The 20,423-nt window shown below is 38.4% G+C and overlaps 1 protein-coding gene across 6 annotated transcripts in view; it reads left to right on the top strand.

The window, feature by feature from the left end:
* LOC103715955 (ubiquitin-like-specific protease 1D) overlaps positions 1 to 20,423 on the top strand; it is a 44,417-nt gene that overhangs the window by 21,992 nt on the left and 2,002 nt on the right. The window contains exons 5-12 of one of the 6 annotated variants that reach the window (XR_015968835.2): positions 908 to 956; positions 3,060 to 3,139; positions 3,264 to 3,293; positions 3,398 to 3,493; positions 5,273 to 5,435; positions 13,254 to 13,348; positions 17,894 to 18,012; positions 18,748 to 18,862. Coding sequence is in view for 5 of the 6 variants with exons in the window: in XM_039125630.3 (XP_038981558.3) it covers positions 908 to 956; positions 3,060 to 3,139; positions 3,264 to 3,293; positions 3,398 to 3,493; positions 5,273 to 5,435; positions 13,254 to 13,348; positions 17,894 to 18,016; positions 18,748 to 18,862 (751 nt within the window). In the remaining variant the exon portion in view is untranslated. Of the gene's footprint in view, positions 1 to 907; positions 957 to 3,059; positions 3,140 to 3,263; positions 3,294 to 3,397; positions 3,494 to 5,272; positions 5,436 to 13,253; positions 13,349 to 17,893; positions 18,017 to 18,747; positions 18,863 to 20,423 lie in introns of all 6 variants that reach the window. The other 5 variants (XM_039125630.3, XM_039125631.3, XM_039125632.3 and 2 more) reach the window with 5 other exon arrangements.

Here is a 20,423-nt window from a genome sequence, read left to right as displayed (position 1 = left end):
GTCTGTTCTACCAGCTCAAGGCTGGTATGGTACATACCAGTCACTACAGGGCTGGTACGCTTGGTACTTTAAACCTTGGCTGGAACATTCAGGCAGCATTTTCTAGGAAAGCTGTGCTATCCACGTATTAAGCAAAAAATCAGGTCAGCTTTGTTCTACAAGTTGTGCTATCGAGCTCAGGCAGTCCTTTGCATATTTGCACTTGTCTTTAGGTGGCATACTCCTACACTATTAGGATCTATTCTTGTATAGAGAATGACCGAATTGAACTCATCGTTTTATCTAGAATTGCTTTTGGTCTGAAAGAGATTTGAACCACTCTATCAAAGCCATCCAGCAATCTAATAGGCTGGAAAGCATACAGTTTCTATGGGTGCCTTTTCTTAGGATAAACTTCTTGGTCTAAGATAATTTTGGTGATGCTTGAAAAGCAGTTTATTGAAATAAAGCTTTTTTTTTTGCACACTTGTTAACAAAATATAAGTGAATATTAATATAGAAAGACACTTTGCCATCTTCATTCATGAAATTTGAATCTCTCTATGCTTAGGCTAGCACAATGCATATTCTGATGGCAACTATATGGATTTTTATCAGACAAAAAAATTAACATTTGCAGAATACGCATGTTAATTTTCCAGCTAATTGATTCAGTCAAAAATGGTTTTTTAGTTGTTAATCATGGAAGAGTGTTGGTTCTTTTCAGACCATATGCTATGTGAAATCTACTTGGCCTCATGATTTCTTTTTTATGCTTTTTATTGTGTGTGCGATCAAATATGGTCTAGCTATACCCTTAGGGTCCTTCATGATCTGGAAAGAAGGTATTCTGGCATGTACACTACTCTATATGCTCTTTCATAATATAAAATGATGGTTTTCTGACGTGTATGCTACTCTCTTTCAGGAAGAGAATTTCTGAATTGCAGGACTCATTGGATTTGGAGTTTAAGAAGGTGTATATGCTTTCCCTTACTTATTCTGGAATACTACTCATCATTTCTTTTGCATACCCTTGTATTTATAACTACTTTTCGCTCTACACATCTTGTGATGCCTGCTTTTTTTTTTTTGAATCTTCTATTTTTTGGTGTCATAATTTATTTACCATTATCATGTAATGTTTGCCTAGTGCACCATAGTTTTTCTATTGCATGGTATGACTGCTATTATATTTGTCTATTATTTCATTTCAAATATCAATATTGTTGGGAAATATCTTTTAAGTAAGAGAATTTGACACCATGTGCTTTTTTTGATATGGGTAATATTAACTAGATCCGTTGAAAATGACTTCCACCTCATTAAGTTGCAAACACATGTTTTGTATGCTAGTTCATTTGTCCCTACAAACAACCTATGGTGCTTGTAAACGCTACTCAATAACTTGCCCAATTATTAGGAAGTGAATGGGTTCATATACTGACAATTGGACCTGTTTTGCTTTTGGCATGTTTGGTCCTGCATATAATACTTATTTGATTTTAGGTTTGTCATTCTGCTAGGTATGATAGAGATAACCCGAAATCATGTCTTATATGTGGATGTTTGCCTTATAACCATATTTTGTTTGTCTACACATGTTTTATGGAGGCAAAAGAAATGCATCTATTACGAAATAAATGTACTGAATTCCCATCGCTTTGGAACATGGGGTATAAAGAAGCAGACGCCATGCTTTTTTTTTTTGGGAAGACTGGCTCAGCATGTCCTAGAAACTTATAGCTATCTCATTGGCTCAAGAGAATCTATCTGTCCACCTCTCTCCTATCTAACTTGCTCATCCACTTCACCACCAATCCTCTTCCTCTCCCCCCTCCATATTTCTTTATCACCTGATTTTTGGCTGTTGTAGTCACCCTTCTCCATCATTTGAGGATGTAACCCCATGTCCTATGCCATCAAGGATGTGCTCCATTCCCCGCCGCTACAATATCAGTGTTTCTTACTACTATGTCTCGATACCAAGTGTTGGACAAGATAATGTTATTGGTTGAGCAAAGGCCCCATGGGGGATATGTGAGCACCTGATACTGAGATATGAAGAGGTGGTGTAAGCAAATGGATTAGGTGGTTGCAGCTTACTGCTCATACTATAGACCAAGGTCCGCCGAACCGATACCGGGACCCGTACCAGTCGGCGCCCAGTACGGTTTGGTACCGGTTCGGACCTGTACCGTCTCGGTACGGGTAGAGCATGTTGGTTCTGTACTGGCACGTCCATTTTTTTGGTGTTTTCAAAAAATTTTAATTAGTAATCACTTTTTTTGAACTTTTTCAATATTTTGAAGTCTAATTTGATATTTTTTTAATATTTTTTTGATATTTTTTGATGTTTTTATGATTGCTGTTTAATCAAATGATGCATCTTATTGTTTTAAAATGATACAAATCATAAAATAATTAGTGAGATGTTGCATACTATGATGAAAAATATAAAATATCCTCAAATCAAGTAGGGGCGTGAAAATTAAAAAAATAGTCCAATCAATTACATACATTTAAAGTACAACATGCATGCCGATATCTAAAGTCGGATCGAGTGGCGATGCCTCTCGTAAATATCCGGATCATCAGCATAGTCAGGAGGCCCATCAGCCTACCTCTCTAATCAAGTAGCATTGTAGTCTTGTACGTTCATCCCATAAGGAACGTGCGCCGGGTTATAAACATTCTCGGATCTCTTGCTGAGCTTTGGCTCTGAGAGGTATTCTCTGGCTGATAATACGGCTATGGAGGGGCCCATCCGAATATATCGGCGGTAAAATGCGACCCATGAGATGCTCCGGGCTGCGTAGACTAGTAGTTACCGGAAGATGCCTCAGACACACCATATCAATATTCGTATCTGTATGGGTTATATGTTGCATGTGGCTGCGGATAATAGAATCATATTTACGACTCGGAATCTGATACGTCTATGGATTCTACTCCACGTGTGAGGTCATCTGAACCTGATACATCTAATAAGAATAAGCTTTGTCTTCAATTATTTAAGCTTGATAAGTCTTGAACAGGACTTTTTTTCTTTTGACTGACATGATTTTTAAGTTTAATAGCAGATTGAAGATGTGGTTCTTTTGGATGATGAAGACATAGAACCTGTTCAGTCGACACAGGGAGATACACATAATGAATGGTAAGACCTTTTCTACACGAGCATCATTTTTTTGTCAAAGTGTGGTTCATTTTCTTTTGTTTTGGATCCAAAATTTATTATTTAGGTTCTCCTGCTTGTTTGACCTATTCTACTTGTGTTCTAGGAAGGAGACGAAAATCTATTATCCTTCTAGGTGAGATTTATTTAAGATTGAAGGATGATGCAGGTTTTGTACCATCTAATGGCACTATTTGCAGCTTCCAGTTTACTATCTTGTGCTCTCTATCTTTCTTACAGGGAGGACCCAGAATGTGTTGAGCTTACTTATTCTGACATAAAATGCCTAAATCCTGAATCATATTTGTCTTCACCTATAATGAACTTTTACATTCAGTAAGTGATTCATTTTACTTTACTTATTGCTTTTGCATTAAGTTCAATTTGTTGGTTATCTTGATGTTACTTCTGTGTTTTTCGTCCATTACAATCTTTTGCACAAAATCGCATCTAAGTTTTTTTCTTTTTTTTCTTTACTTCTTTTTGTGTCTGTCCATGTGTGTGTGTGTGTGTTTTCCCAGGGGAGAGGTGCTTATTGGCTATTATTTTAATTTTGTGGTATGAGAATGAGCATTCACATTACAGCACGTGGGAGGTTTGATTTTATCCTTCCAAGTGGTTGAAAAATTATAGGGGTATTAACGGGTCTGCATGGAGCTAGCCAAAATCTATCCTAGCAAACCCTGTTACTGAATTTGGCCAGATGGTTCTGTATATATACCTGTTTGATGGATGGTTCTGTACTGGGAAGCATGCAGCAAAATATCACATTATAGAATGGTGCAGAGGGGATTAATACTTAAATGATGCATATTAAAACAAGATTTTGGTTTAGACAAGGAATTCAGTCATTTCACACATTCACAATCTTTGTGTGATGAGTGATGACAGGGTTCAGGATCAAGCAATGTACCTGTAGGCATGTGAGTTGGTTATTCTTGCTTTAAGTGATGCTAAAATTGAAAATATAATATATTAAGTTAATAAATGTGGTAATGTTGTTTATTGACCAACTATTAGATATATGAACTGCACGGGTGAGGCAGAAGATTTCCTGGTTATGTATTTTGATTGGAGGATTTCTTTTTTATGTTTATCAATACAGAATTAGTAAAGATGTGAATGTCTAGAAGCTGAAACTGGTTGCATTAGAACTCCTGGGCCATGTAGCAACTTCTTGGTGTAGGAGAGAGTCAACTGCAGGATTTTAACTGAAAAGATGATGCTGATAACTGAGAAGAAATGAAGATGGTCAGGTTGTTAAACCAAAGGAGATTCATCGGAAAGCAATATGTTGGAGTTATGAAAAGCCACAATGGTCACTCAGGGAACGGTTGCCAAATGTGTTTATATTTGCATGGAAAAATGATTGACATTTTTACATAGGCATTTAATGCTCAGCTATAATGTAGGTTGCACATTCTTGTGCTTCCATTATAGTGGAAACATGGATCTAGAGTTACTAGAACTTTTTCTGACTTGTTTGGAGGTTTATTAACATTGCTATAGCTGTGAAAGACTCGGACCTCTTATTCTCCTAATTATTGGATCATCAAATTTTTCTCCACTTCTTGAAATTTGTATAACTTGCAAAATGATTGCTTAAAAAATTGCTTCAAATTAGGAATTTAGTTAAAACCGCTGAACAAAAATAAGTTTGAGGAGTCAAATCAGCAACAGGAGTAAGTTCAGAAACATCTTTGTATTTCCTGGAAGCACTGCTATATCACCTGTTGTCTTACCAATGATTTAGGCAATTTTGGTTGAGGGCCATGGCCAGTGTTTTCATTGTTACAAGGCTTTGCATCTAATTTCTATATTTAATTATCATATTACTAATGTTGATATGCATCTGCATTTTTCTTAGATGAGTTATATTATTCATAGAATCATAGTTAACTTCTGCAGAAGTATTCTAGAATATCGGGCAGATCTAGTATTTTAGTGAGGTGCACTTTTGAGTAGTTTTTATATTATTCCTGGCTTAGCAAGTCGGGTTCAATGTTGTAAATTTTGATACTCCAGAATTGTCTTTTTATATTTCATATCTTTTAAGCTTGTAATGGTCATGCCTGTTCTGTTTGTTTGTTTTCTAAACCATCAGTTTTTTGGCAGGTACCTTCAAAGATCCCTGTCTTATTTAGGTAGGCCAAGCAGCGACTACTATATTTTTAACACATACTTCTACAAAAAACTTGAGGAAGCTGTGTCTAGCAAGGTATGCTTGTCTAGAGCACACGGAAATGATGATGATTCAGTTCAGTTCATCTTGGCAAAAGTAATTTTCATGTCAATGCAGTATTTCCTATTGCATGAGTATAATACAAAATTAGCAATGTTGTAGATCTAACTCATATTGATCCAATACCCAAGAGTTACAATATTGGATATCCTACCTGCACTTGCTAGGGGGTGGCATGTTTCATATATTGTGCTATCCAATGCCAACACTTCACACATATGATGACTTGAAAAGAAACTGATTTTTTGTTCCTTTTTTGACCAGTCTATGAACACGTTCTGATAAAAAACATATCTTTTTAATTGATCTGTAAAAGTCAAGCATCATTTACCATTGTAGATATCTGTGATGGTTGTTCTTCTAAATGTGCATTGTATAGTTTCAAGTTCATTTATCAGAGAAACTTATGTTGTGCTAAGGAAAACTGAACCGAGCCAACCCGGTCGGAGACCGGGTCGGTTCGGCAATAGAAAATGTTTCCGGAACCGGACGGTTCCGTCCGATTCGACTCGGTTCGAATCGGTACTGACCCGTACCGGATGTCGATTGGTATGGGTCTCGGTACCGGTTTGGCCAACCTTGCATTGTGTAACCACTTCTATCAGAATGATAGCTCAAATTCATGACAGAGAACATGTTATAACTTAATAAAAACGAATATAGGTGTTATACGTGCTGTTATTCTTCAAAGGTTATATACTGTGGGTTGCCTTATATCTTAGCATTTGATTTATATGAGTTTGCATTATTAGTATTTAGTAGTGTCTGATCATTAGATTCATAGAGTATTGCTCTATATGAGGCTTTTCATAGAGTTCATAGTCTATACGTACTATACTCCTTGAGCAGTGCCATATTTGAGTGTGGTAGTTTTACCTTTGTTAAGATTCCCTTTGGCATATGCTCTTCATCAAGGATTTGGGTTTTGATGCATCTTGGCATGTCCCAATCCCACAAATACCATATCATTCAAATGAAAGAGCGGTACCTCGGAGTCACCCAAGGTACATCGTACCGGTATCGGTAGGCGTACCGGTCGCCTACCGGACTGGTATGGTTCTGGTTCGAACCGGTTTAAACCGAGACCGAATCGGCTAGCTCTTTTCTGCGGAAGCGGGTGCGCCCAGCCGGAGCCGGGGAAGAAGAGAAAAAGAGAGCGAGCGGGGGAGGGAGGGAGGGAGGAGAGGCCTCCGCCGCCCGTGGAGGTCCGCTGGGGGGCGGTGGAGGCCGAGCCCGCAGGGGCAAACTTGCCAACTTCACTTAAAAATCTCCAAATTAAAAAACCGCGGGCTCCACCGCCACCCCCCTGCGTAGGCTCCGCTGCCCCCCCTCGGCCTCCGCCAGCCCTCTGTGGACGGTGGAGGCCTCTCCTTCTCCCTACCTCCCCTGCTCGCTCTCTCCTTCTCTTCTTCTTTTTCGGCTCCAACTGGGTTCGGCATCTACGGGCCTTGTACCGGTTTCCACGGCTCCGCCGTACCGGTCAGGGCCCGGACCGATACGGTACTTGATGAACCGGCCAGTATGGACCGGTTCAGCATACCATGGAGTCACCTAGGATGTTGGTTTTCTTATGGATTAGGACATTTAGGACATCCTGGTGGGTACCAATCGAATAGAATAGGATAGTTGTCTGGTCAGACAGCTTGGCATTCCAAGGCATTTTCTCCCCTTCATTTGTGTTGTTAATGATAGTTCCAATCCATCCTGGTTTTCTTGATATTATACTGACCAAGGACCAAAATGGGATGGGTACCAGGACCAGGACGATGATCCTTGCTCTTCATAGTATTCCAGTTCAAAATGATGCCTCCAGGATTATAAATGTTGTGGCGACCTTTGTGGGAGATCCACCTATAATTTGGTGCAGTTGGACTAATTCACTACCTAGAACCTATGCTATTTTTGTCTTTCCCAGCTAAAATCGCTTGGAATGTCCCCATATACCTATGATCCAGTATCAAGATGATATAGTGCATCCCATACCTTAGGGCGCTTGTTTCTATCCTTGAGGGGGACCTAACTTTATTTTATGATTAGATGGACAATTGTTAGAGCAGTCAGAGTGAATGCCATCTTAGTTGGTCAATTATGTGGCTTACCTCATTCTCCAGCCATGAAGGGTTGCACAATGCCATAGTTTCATTCTCTTGCAGAACCATGCCTTCATGTGGCCATCTGCAAGCACAAGGTGGATTCCCCTGCTTATGAATCTGAATTACAACTGTGTCAAATCTTACACTTCCTGTTCTCCTTTCTTATCAAATTAATGTTTTATTGATTGTGGCTTCTTTTTAGAGTCTTTGGTAGTTGACTGACCATAAATATCCTCTCCTATGAATAGTAAATATAAGCAAATTCGTGGTGAATGAAATCCATTTTCAACATCATAAAATTGAATGCAAATTACTTATTAAAATCAAAAGAATTTTGATCACAAACCACTTCCCCGGCGATCTTTTACCTAAGGTCCACCGTATCGGTATCGGTCGGCATATACCGGTCTGTACCGGTCCGTACCAGTCCCATACCGGTTCTCCAACGATAAGCTACTGGTACCGGATTTCACGCTGATCCAGTACTGGTCCCAAGCCGGACCAGTACGTACTGTCCCGTACCGGCCGGTACGGACCGGTATGGCAGACCATGCTTTTACCATTTTGGGCCTAATTTACTGTCTTGAGATTTCTTCTCTCTTTCTTGAGTGCTGGATCCACTTATGCACCCACTGATTTGGTGAATCATGAACAATTATGTCTGTCACACAACAACCATGTTCCTGCACTCGACAGCTTCTTCTCTGCTCAATTGTGCACCATGTATTTGCATAGTCGATGGATGATGGACCGACCTTCGTTGCCACATTACATGAGTGGTAATGACGATTTTTCTCGGTACCCGTCCTTTCCATTCTAGTTCTACACATTCATTTCATCTTTATCATGGTTTTGAACTTGCTTTTAGTATCTAGTGGAACTACCTTGCAAATTCATGAGTCATATGACTTAGATTACATTTGCCCACCATTAATACATAATGGTACTCTGCCTGTCTCCCAGTCAGGTGATTTTTTTAATAGTTGACCTTTGTTGTGTTGTGGGACCAACCACTAGCCCTTGGGTCATCACCATCTTGTCCATCTGGCAATCTCCAACTCTTCTAGTCAGTGTCTTTCTTCTGTCTTCAGCTCCCCTCTTAACTTTGTGTGGAACATGCTAGCTGGACAACTTTGCCTTTTAGGCTCTACAATTTCCTTGGGCTTTCTTTTAGACTTCTTTTTGTCAAAGCACTCTACAATTTCAAACTCCATCAAACTTACAGTTTAACCATTGCTTTTAATGTTTCATTACCATTATGTAATGTCTTCTACCCTTAACAGCAACTCACATTCTGTTGACTATGTTCTGTTCCTCATTCATGAATTTCATCATCTGTTAGCCCATGACCTTCCATTGCATGGTTTTCTTTGACATTATTCTTGGCTATCTTGTTTTTCGTTTTGTCTTATCTCCTTTTGGTTTGACCTTTTTGCAACCTCTGCTATGATTCTATCTTTTATCTCAATTTGTATTTTCTTAATGTTGTTATAGCCTTCATTCTTGAGGATGCTTCATGGTTCGTGTTACACTAAATCCTAAATGATGAATTAGACTATTTGAATTGTCAATCCTTGTCTTTACAGCCTCAGTATGTGGATATCTTTGAGAGAAGCTTATACCACTCATGCAAAAGCCTCCATTTTGGTTTTCTACAAAACATCATAATTTTCAGATGCTTGCATCACGATCGAGCCACCATCCTTGTCTTTTTTGATATTTCTTGGTAACTTTTCTGTTTTAGCATCACTTTTGAGTCACTAACAGTTGCAGTAGGAAAAAAAAAAGCAGGAGTTTTTTTTTTCTTTTCTGACTTGCGGGATCATACCATTCTGGCGAGGCTTTAGACCTTCTGATCAGTCATGCATATCCAGTTTACTGCAGGCCTTTTCTATGAATCACCTGCTATCCAGCAGGATTCAGGCCAATCTGGTCCTATGCCTAAAGGGCCTGACAAGTGTGGTCCTCGATTCGACAAACTGTTGGTGTATTATACTCCGTGAGATTGAGAGGGGAGGAGGGTTTTCAGATTAGCTAGCAGGCTAGTCTGTTATTTTGATCATATGTTTTGATGCATCCATAACTTTTGTCTAAAAGTGGAAGGGAATATTTCCTTCCCAATTCCTCAGCTTACCGTAGTTCCTCATCCTGTTTCACTATCCAGTACACTCTTATCTTTTCCCAATGCTCTTTTAGCATGACATCTCCCCTCTTCTTTCGGGAAAAAAAACACTTTACACTACCTTCTCTTCTCTCAACCCATTTTTTGCTTAAAATGTGACATTTCAAATTTTTAATATTAAAAAAATCACTATTATAATGGCTGCTATAATAGTATTATAAAATTATTTTTTGGACTGTATAATTATTTTTGGAGGTAATCTGATAAAAAATAAATTTGAGAAATCATATTTTTTTTATAGAAAGGTACACATGAAGGTAATGGCCGTTATTTATGTTATAATGGATCATTATAATGCTAAATAATGTGTTCTAGTAGCCATCATCTTTCCCTCGTTATTATATAAAAATAACAAAGTTCGGAAACGCTGAAACTGATTTGATGAAAAAATTGAAACTTTGAAAACAATTTTTATTTAAAGGAAGGTGCACAAGAAAAGAATGACCATTATTCATTTTATAATGGACCATTATCATGCTGAAGTGCTAAATAATGTGTTATAATGGCATTTAACTTTTCCTTTTTATTTTATAAATAAATAATTTGGGATGCAAAAACTGATATAACAGCCGTTCTAATGGTTACAAAACCATTATTTGAACCCTTACCTTTCATTATAAGATACATAATATTGGGATAAAGGCTAAATGTTTTCATGACAAGTTATGTAGTGATAGAGCAACCACTAATGAATCCCTCATTTAGGGTTTGCGCTTTTTCATTTGATAAAATATTTTCAAACTTTATTTTTTAAATTTTCCTCTCAGAAAAACCTACCTACTAAATATTGATTTTTATTAAACAATATTTTTTTAACAATTTTGTAAGCAGGGTCGGTAGAACTGTCCCGAGCCGGGCGGTTCCGGCCGTCCCGAGCCATACCGGTGGCTCACTGGTACGGTTCCGGCAACAAAAACGAAATCCGTTGCCGGAGCCAGAGAAGAAGGAAAGAGAGAGCGAACAGAAAAGGGAGGGAGAGGGAGAGAACGAGACGACGATGGAGGGCCGACGGAGGCCGCTGGAAGCGAGACCAACTTCACTTAAAAATCGCAAAATTTTTTAAGGCAGCGGTTGGGCCCCTGTTTCGCTCAAAACAGAAAAAGCGGTCGCGGCCTTGGCCGGCCTCAGTTGGCCTTCGCTGGCGTCCGCCGGCCTTCCTCCCTCCCCCTTCTCTCTCTCTTCCTCTCTCCCACGGTCTGTGTGCCGTCTCCTCTGTCGGTACAGACCCGGCACAATCTGTACCGACTCGTGCCGCCAGAGAACCAGTACAGTGCCCAGTACCAGTTCTGCCGATCTTGGTTGTAAGTGTTACAAATAACATCAATTGCTTGGTTTTTTTACCATTTAATAAAATAACATATAGAATTTTTTTCCATAAAATATTGCCCCGTCTAAAGATTTTTTTTATTAATTGATGATTCAGAGAGATACCATTCCTTTTCTTATCATTCAGTATTTTCTTTTATAATGTTGTTATTGTGATTCTTTATAATAGGTATTATTTTGGCATTAAATAATTCCAGATCACACCAGATGGAGTAAATGCCAACTGTAATAAGTCAATAACAATTTCGATGGGCTCTATTATAATAGAACAACGCCATCACTGAAATATGGTTTCAAGCTAAAAGATGAAGGCAAGGTTTCAGTAATGGTGTTTTCCTGTTATCATATGTGATAGTCATTACTTGTCTCATCTTATGCTATTTGAAATTATTTAAGTCAAAATAATGACTATTTCTAATGATTGTTATATTAGCATTGTATAATGAAAAGTAATGAAAAAATAAAGAATAACAATGTTATTGTTTAGATCACTATTTACTTCATTATTTTTCAAGTGGTACAAACTTTTTGGAGAAAAAATTGGCAAAGAAATTAATTTGAAAAAAGAAATGATATTTTACTACGGAAACAATACAGATACCAAATGATGGCCATTATATGTGTTGTGAGTTGTGACATGCCACTATCGCTGTAGATAATCCATTATAATAGATAATCCCACCACAAGTATTTTCACTTTATGCTCTATTATTACTAATAACCAATATACTATATGCTATATAAGTATAATGTTCAACACCAAGGTCGGAGAAATCGGTACCAGACCCCGTATCGGGTCTCCGGCGGGATGGCTCGGTACGGGCCTACGTCGTGCCGTGCTGGGCCTGTACTGACACAACGAACAAACGGGGGAGAGGCAAAACAAGAGAGAAAAAGAAAGAGAGAGCGGGGAAGGGAGGGAGAGGACGCCAGAGGAGGCCCAACGGAGGCTGCGAGGGGTCCAACGATGGGGAAGAAGGCCGCTTAAGCTGGGCCCCTCGCGGGCTCCGCCTCCTTCCCTCCCTCCCCCGCTCTCTCTCTCTCTCTCTCTCATTTTTCCTCTCTCGTTCTGCCTCTCCCAAGGGTTGGCCGCTTAAGCGGCCCTTCTTTCTCGGCGCCTGCCCCTCGGGCTCCACCGGCCCTCCACCGGCGTCCTCTTCCTCTCCCTCCCTCCCTCCCTCCCTTGCTCTCTCTTTCCTTCTTCTCCGTCTCCGAGAACACGTCCCGTTTTCTGAATCGAAACCGTACCGGTGAGCCAGCGGTACGGTTCGAAACGGGCGGAACGGGCCAGTTCGGGTCGGTTCCGCCAACATTGTAATCAATACAAAACTGCGAAAATCTTTGATTTTGATGTTATGTTGATGCTCTAGTGCATAAGCTTGACATTTGTAAACTATGGCTTACCGGTACGGTTCGGGCGGAATGGCCAGTTCGGGTCGGTTCCGCCAACGTTGTAATCAACACAAAACTGTGAAAATCTTTGATTTTGATGTTGTGTTGATGCTCTAATGCATGAGCTTGACATTCGTAAACTATGCAATTAACCTAAAATGCAGTCCCTACTCAAATCCAAACCTCCCTTAGCTTTGAGTGGGAATTTTGGGATGAATTTTTTTAAAATAAATAGAGCACTAAATGCATTATCTACCTGGGAACAATGTTCTATCCTGTAATGGACGATTTTCCTATGACATGATCTCCAATAATGCAAATCTCCAAACCTTTCTAATGTTTCTCATTGCATTCCCACCTTCAAATGGTGCAAAACAGAATAGAAACCCTTTAAAGGGAGTCTCGCTTGCTACTGAATGTTTAGATCAATCTACCTTTAACTGGTGCGATCCAGGCGGTTCATGCCCGCTTCACCGAAACCAGCACTTACCGAGCCTCGATGTACTGGTAGTTGGCTAGTATAATACATGCTGAGATGTGACCACTGTGGCTGGTCTTTCAAACCATGCTTTTCAGTGATTGTAACTGACTTTATGCTAGTTGTAAATTTCCTATTTCATACTTACATTACTTATAAACAGTTCTCCCAGTTTTTTTTTCATAGTTGTCTGATGATTTGCAACTGTTCAATCCTATTCTAAATTTGTACTCATCTACCCCAATTTCATTTATTGTCTATAACAGTATTTTGTGAAAATATCATAAATATCTTTTTTGTGCTTAGTTTAATACATTGATTACAAAAGAAGGCTAATTTTCTACCTAAATACATATCTGATTTGGATTTATCTTGATTTCTAGGGTGATCATATTTCATGTTTCTTGAAGTTGAGACGATGGTGGAAAGGTGTGGATATATTTCAAAAGGCATACATCTTTTTGCCAGTTCATGGAGAGTAAGTTGCTGATTCATAAAATGTTAGATGTTTGACATATTGTTGTTATAGTTTTTCTTTTGGAAGTTGATGTGTTTGTGTGTAATCCGGCTTTTATCAATAGTGACCAGGAGGGGGGCAATTATTTTATGAATATAAAGAAACATTACATTGTTATAGAAGGATGTGTCTATGTGTACCGGTCCGTACCGGTTCCGGATTCAATGCTGATCCATGATCCATGCTAATCCCATACCGGTTCCGTACCGGCCCCATGCCGGTTCTTCAACGATAAGCTACCGGTACCAGATTCCACGCTCTAACCATTAAAAGAAAATTTCTACTATTTCTTCTTTTAGAAAAATAAAATAAACAAATAGTGTTAGTCTTTGTTTCCTGAATTTGTATATGTATTGACTGAAAAGTGAAAACAATAAAAAAAAATAAAAAGATTCCTATTGGAGTCCCTAGTGATATGGTCACCTATTTAGTAGTTGGGCTGTTATGGGAGGAGATTCCTTTGATAGTGGGATCTTAAATGTGCTTGTTAAAAGGTCGGGGCACATTTTATCAATCCATGATTCTTAGACGTGGGCACGTGGCAAACTAAAGAGTATATCAGGCCCGTGTGGTGAAAAAGAAAGAATGTAAAGAAGTTTATGGAATTAGGGGGCCTCCCCCTGGAGCTAATGTAGCTCTGCTCATCATGGTCTGCCAATCTGACATAAATCACTCAGTTTGTGGCATATTGACTCAAATTGGTGCAGAACTTGGTCGGTTTGACCTCTTAGTTTGAGAATTAGTGCGAATTGGCTTAAACCACTCTGAACCCAGTGGAACTGCTCGATTCTCCTATGTTTGGAGCAGTTTGGGTCATCTCGACCGAAAAGAAAGGAGGCCATGAAATACCATTTTCCTCACTTTTCTTCAAAAGATTGTGAAGGTAAGTGAAGCAACGTGAGGTGCAAAGGGCGATTCGAAATCGGGACTTAATTTGAAGATCAACACACAAATTGAAGGCAAACTGGATTGAAGAATCCTTTTTTTTGATGAAGAAAGTTTTCTCCGAGAATTTTTTATTAATATTATCAAAAGCAACCCTTCATACAATATATTAGAAGTATGTATAAGATATGACCCCTAATTCAAACTTTAAATCTATACAAAATTATACTAGAACTTGGATCCAATAATAAAAATATGTTAGAATTATTCGACACAAATATAGAAACCCAGCTAAAATTTGATTTTGTCTCTAATAGAAAATTTATAGAAAAGTTTGCTTATCAAAGTCTTTGCCTATGAATCCGTTGGCTCCTACGAAACTTGGCATGGTCTAGCAGGTCATTATTCCTATTGGCTGCACCCTGTGCTACATCAGGAAAGGTGGGTTTTGTAAGGAAAAACTCGTATATTCTACCTGATGCAGGACAGGGAATCAACAGCGATGAAGATGGAAGCGTTAGAGGAGAAGACATTGATCCAGGGGGATGAACTCATTGAAACCCCGTCGTGGAGCTGTGATTAGGAGAGTCATTTTGCTTTAGAATTATGTTTTGGTTGAGTCAAGTGTTGTCTTTGTTTGATTGCTGAATTAAGTTTGTTTTTGGGTCTGAATTAAGTTGGGAATTAGGTGTCCATGTTGAATTAGGATTTGGTTGTTATTGGGTCCCGTTGTGAGGTTTTAGGGTGAGTTGTGATCCTATATAAGGATCGTTGGAAAGGGGTTGTGCCCTTCTTCTTGGTTATTGTTTTTTTCAGCCGTCAAGGAATGAAGGAAAGGAATGCTTGAGAGTGCAGCGTGAATTCCCCCTGTTTTATGCTCTGTTCTTGTTCAGCGAAACAGAGTTTGGTTTGATGTTTGGAGCAACGTTGAATCCCCTGCTTGGACGCCTTGATACAGGCCTTTGCGGGACGATCCAACACCACGGCAGCCTCATTTGAGGATTAATCCTCCTTCCCAAGCAGCGTTTCCGTGGCATCTTCGCGACGCTTGCTAAGTTCTGAGTTTTTCTCTAATCCGGCAGCGTTGAATAATCATCTTCTCCACGCTCCCGCATCACTACCACAAGATTAGGTTTGTAATAAAAGCTTAAAACCCTTGCCCTAATTAAGAGGCATTGAAATGGAGATGGTCCTGAACATAATCAATTTCCAAATCTGTAGAGGATGACAAAGGCTAGGACATGTAGATCTAACATTAGACCCCATGAAAGAGACTCTCTTTAGTTCATCTAGAAGAAGGTTTGTTGAAGACGGGCAACCACAACATTTAGTTGAATAAAAGTCTTGTCCACCATTATAGCCTTTTTCATAACCTATTTGATGCCCTTAATTAAAACAATTCACCACTATCTGAGCTTTTGTGTTGCTTAACAAATATGAATAACCTAGGGCATACAATGATATGCATCTGGCCATCGAGTTACAAATCTTTGTTTAAGTATCATAGTTGCATCTGTTAAGCAATCATACAGTTTCTTGGGACCAATGTGAAATAAACACGAAAGCACCCTTAAAATTATAATGTAAAGATCCACGAACCTTAATATAATATTGAGAATCAAAAATTCAAAATATTGAAAAAAAAGACAAGAATATTGAACTGATACCAAACTAGTACCCATTTGCATATCGAGTATCGGTGTGCTTCAGCTTGGTACCTTATCATACTGGTACCTGATCGGTATCGTCCCTAGTTGTGGATTTTACCGCCCATGATGGTAACCTGGAAATTGTGATTAGAGCTTGCATTTGACATTTGTCTCATTGCAAGGTATACAATAGCTTAAAATTTGGAGGGCAGTAAATCACGCATATCACAAATTGCATGCCTAGTCCTTGTCACGTAGAAGTCTGTGTTGAAGCTTCTATGCTGCTTCCCCTTAAAGAAACCCTAACACAATGTCACTGAAAGTGAAAATAAGTTACTTCTATGAAAGACAAAAAGACACAGAGAAAAGTGAGGCAGCAAAGTTGGTCCCCAGTGGATGCCTCTGAGCCCATGGCTAGCTCTCCAGTAATTTAGTTGCGCCATCCCGAGGTTTAGTCTCAAGGAATGCAACCTACACATGCACAATGACGACATGCGTGCAGTGGTTAAGTATACTTGTCCAATGGTGAACCTGCTGTATTAGAGTCTGATCTATCAAAACGATAGTCTGACATGCATAAACATTATATGTACGTCATAGAATTTTCTATGCCTGGAGGAGCTAGAACTTATCCCAGATTGTCATTGCAAAGGGTCAAAAAGTGTCACCTGGATATTTGAAAATCAGTGTTTATGGCCTCCAAACACTTGGCACCTGAATATTTCCTGACACTCCTTGACACTTAAAAGAAGAAAACTATGATGCCGTCACTGTTATATGTCAATGTCGTGCTAGTAATTTTCGAGTCTAATGTACCATTTTGCAAAAGTTGAATTTTCCCAAATTACAAAACAATCAGTCAAACAGATTATTATATGCTTGTATGCATCTTTACAGGCACACTTATATTTTATGGAATGTTCTTATGGCCAATTCTTCTGAAATATCTAATGTCTGACTCTTCTAGACAGTTGGGCACTTGACACGTGTGTCATGTATTCAGGTAATATTGATGGTAACATGTGACTTGATATATATCCTCCCTCTTTTGGCTGATGAGGAAGAGCTGAATGAGGGCGTGATTACAAAAACGGGAGAATTGATAGAGTTGGTGAAGATAGGATACCTAATACAGGAGAGTGGGAATTAAAGTTTGCATTATGATAGTAGAAATAGATTCTCAGGTTTCCAAACAACGAAATACTATAATTTTTAATGAGAATTATGGTTGGGCACCACTAGTAGGGTTTGAACCCTAGACCTCTTGTTGTTGGTGGAGAGGGGTGCCGACCAGCTGAGACAGGGCTGGTTAGCCAACAAAATATGATACTCAATTAAGTACTACTTACAGGAATGATAAAATGTGCACAAATTTTTTTTTAAATAATCATTGATAAGGAGCCTATAACATCCCATATTTCATCATTCATTCAAACATACAATATGTCTTTATTGATGGGAGGTATAGATGATTGATATGACAGAGAAGATACATTCAATAAATGGCTGTGACCTCATAACCAATTAGGTCTTTGGAAACATGGACTCACTTTTAGCCTAGGCTTCTGTAGAGTGCAATTGCGGTGGAAAGAGGAATAGTTCGTTATCATTTATGATATAGAAGATTAGAATCATTGCACTGCCTGTAAGTATTAGAAAATGTCGGTCTCCTCTCACTTCTGCATATGTGGTTTTTTCCTTGATGTTGAATTTTGACCTTGCCTTCAGCAACAAACACTCTAATCTTTATATTGGTTGACATTACTTTTTGCTGCTCCTCTGAATATAATAGTTTTATTGTTAGTTGAGTCTTCCTGGTATAAAGCTGTCATCTTTTTCTTCATCCACTATGTATGTACTTACAAAGCTCTCATAGAAATAGATGTATATAAAGCTACTTTCTAGAGGAAGATGTAATGACTCTGAATCCTTGTGAAATTTCTTGGCATATGTTATGATTACATGGAGCCAGTCTGCACTGGAGCTTGGTGATTATTTGTATTCCTTCAAAGGAAGATGAATCAGGTCTCATCATCCTTCACTTGGATTCACTGGGGATTCATCCCAGTGGTCAAATATTCGATACTATTGGTAGGTAAGTAATTTGCTAAGTTTTTTAATTACTAATACTTGATTTACATTTATGCACGAAAAAAACATTACCAACTTTTTATTGATCAATTGTCACTTAAGATTAGTTTCATTTGTCATTGCGTATTTGTTGGGAAGTTTAAGTTTCTATTATATGGTATCTCTAGGGTGCTAGCAAGAACAAATCTACTTTCTTCCAAAAAGCATAGGACTGAATCCCATATCAAAGATAATAAAAAATGTGACAGTTCTTTTTGTTTATGTGTCAAAAGCAGCGGCGGTGAATGTGAACATGTTGCAGCTATTGCTTCTTGTTCTATTTCACATGTATGGACCTGCACAAGGTGTTGCATAGGACATCTATTGTATGACACATATGCTAGAGGAATAACAACTATTATTTCATAGGAAAACCTCTCTCTATGGACTATCAGAAATGGATCACGAGGGATCTAGAGAATGAGAGAAAGAGGAATGTTTCCGATAAAGTACTTTAATTTTTAAACATATAATATGTTTAAAGAGAAGTTTCATGCTTGTTGCATTATCAACTTATCACTTCTTTCTTAATTGCATGTTGAATTGTTGATGACATGTTACCAAGGAAAAGCAGATCCTTGAATTTATTCAGTTTGCACCATGGATTAAAAATTCAAAAAATACAGTTTCATTATTTTGAAATGATTATCAATAAAGATATCTTTCTAAGATCTGAATCTGTATCATGCATCCTAGCTACCTAAAAGAAGAATGGAACTACGTAAATCAAAATGCTCCACCACCAGATCATGCTTTTTCTGATAGGATATGGAGACATCTTCCTTGTAGGATCCAGAAGGAAAGAGTAAAGGTAAATCTCTTTTCAGCAAGCCACTTTAAGGTTTTAAACTGTCTGTTATAACAAATTCCTTTGCTGCTATGCAAGAAAACCATGTACATGATACAAAGTATATCCTGTATAATGTATGACTCATATTTAGAAATCACGTACAATTGTGTTGATTGAAATAGATGTTACATGTTGATTTCTAGGAACAATATGCTATCTTTCAAAGATGTGCATAAATGTGCTACATGAAATCGTTCGTTCTAGATGTTTGTATGATACATGCTTTTGTGATAGTCTGATGGATAATCACATGTTCATTTCTAGAAAGACAAGTGACTTGGCATGTGCTTAGACTCAACGATTCAAGTACTGATTTGTACTTGGTCATACTAATTGCATCGTGCCATACTGAATACACCTGTCAGTACCATAATGTACTGACACATGGTAGTTGGTGTCACCTTTTTTTTGTGCCAGCACCAACTGCTATACTGTGTTAGTATGATATGATATGCACCATACAAGAGCATGTTTGCCTATTACAAGAATGTGCAAAAAATGTTCAACTAACTCTTTTTATATTTTGTTTTTGTTAATAAACTATTAAACATGAACTAGGCGAAACCTGCAATGTCCTCTAAGATATGGTCTCTTGATTTTTTATTAATTAAGACCGGTGTGGGTAACTCATAATTGAAAAAAAATAATAGGGAGAAAAAGCAAACCTGAAGTGGCCCAAACCACGTCACCCTAAAGGTCAAACAATTGTGAAACAACAATTGTAGCACTTTGTGCCACATAAGGTCCTTGTGTGGGTCAAGAATCAAACAAAATATTGTACCACTTCAGATTTGGCAAGTCCATGCCCAAGCCATTGATAGCCTCAGCATTCACCAATTTCTGAACTACATCCTTATTAGTACCTTGTCTAAATTTTTGGCACACCTTGTTCATACTTTAAACCAAGGTATACATGGATTTGCACTGATGCACACTTTCACCCCAAAAAATGAAGGTATATAGTGTACAAAATTGTAACAACCCAAGATCTCATCTAGAAAGGCTAGCAAGAATGTATTATTTATGTTGGTAAAAGAAAGGAGTTACCCCTCTTTTTTGAGTCATGAATCTTCCATGTCCAACTATATAAAAAAGTAGAGTACCTTTGAAATCCTCGATATTGGAGCAGTACTCATCTGCATCCATGTCATCTTGATGCGGGCATAAAAGTATTCATTGCATGTTGAGATATTTGACTTGGTACATTGGAGGTTAAGTGATGCAGCATAGGGTGCAGCCAACAAGTATTATGACCAGCTAGACCATATTAAGCATCGCAAGAGCCAGCGGAGTCGTTGGCAACGACTTCAATAAACAAATATTTGATTTTGCTGGATTTTATTATGAATATTTTATTAGGGAGAATATTAAATTTTAGCCATGTTTCTATATCTATAGTAGAATAACTCTAGCATGTTTTCTTATTGTTGAGTTCTATTTCGAGTATGATTCTGTCACGAGTTTAATGCCTGAATTAAGGTTAGGGGACCATATCCTATAAATATGCATCTAATGCATGGTA

Source organism: Phoenix dactylifera, chromosome 1 (genome assembly GCF_051530095.1).
Source record: "Phoenix dactylifera cultivar Ajwa chromosome 1, Ajwa_hap1_PhDact_Kaust_v1.1, whole genome shotgun sequence".
NCBI classification, from domain to species: Eukaryota; Viridiplantae; Streptophyta; class Magnoliopsida; order Arecales; family Arecaceae; genus Phoenix; species Phoenix dactylifera.
This window is presented reverse-complemented; position numbering and strand designations above follow the sequence as displayed.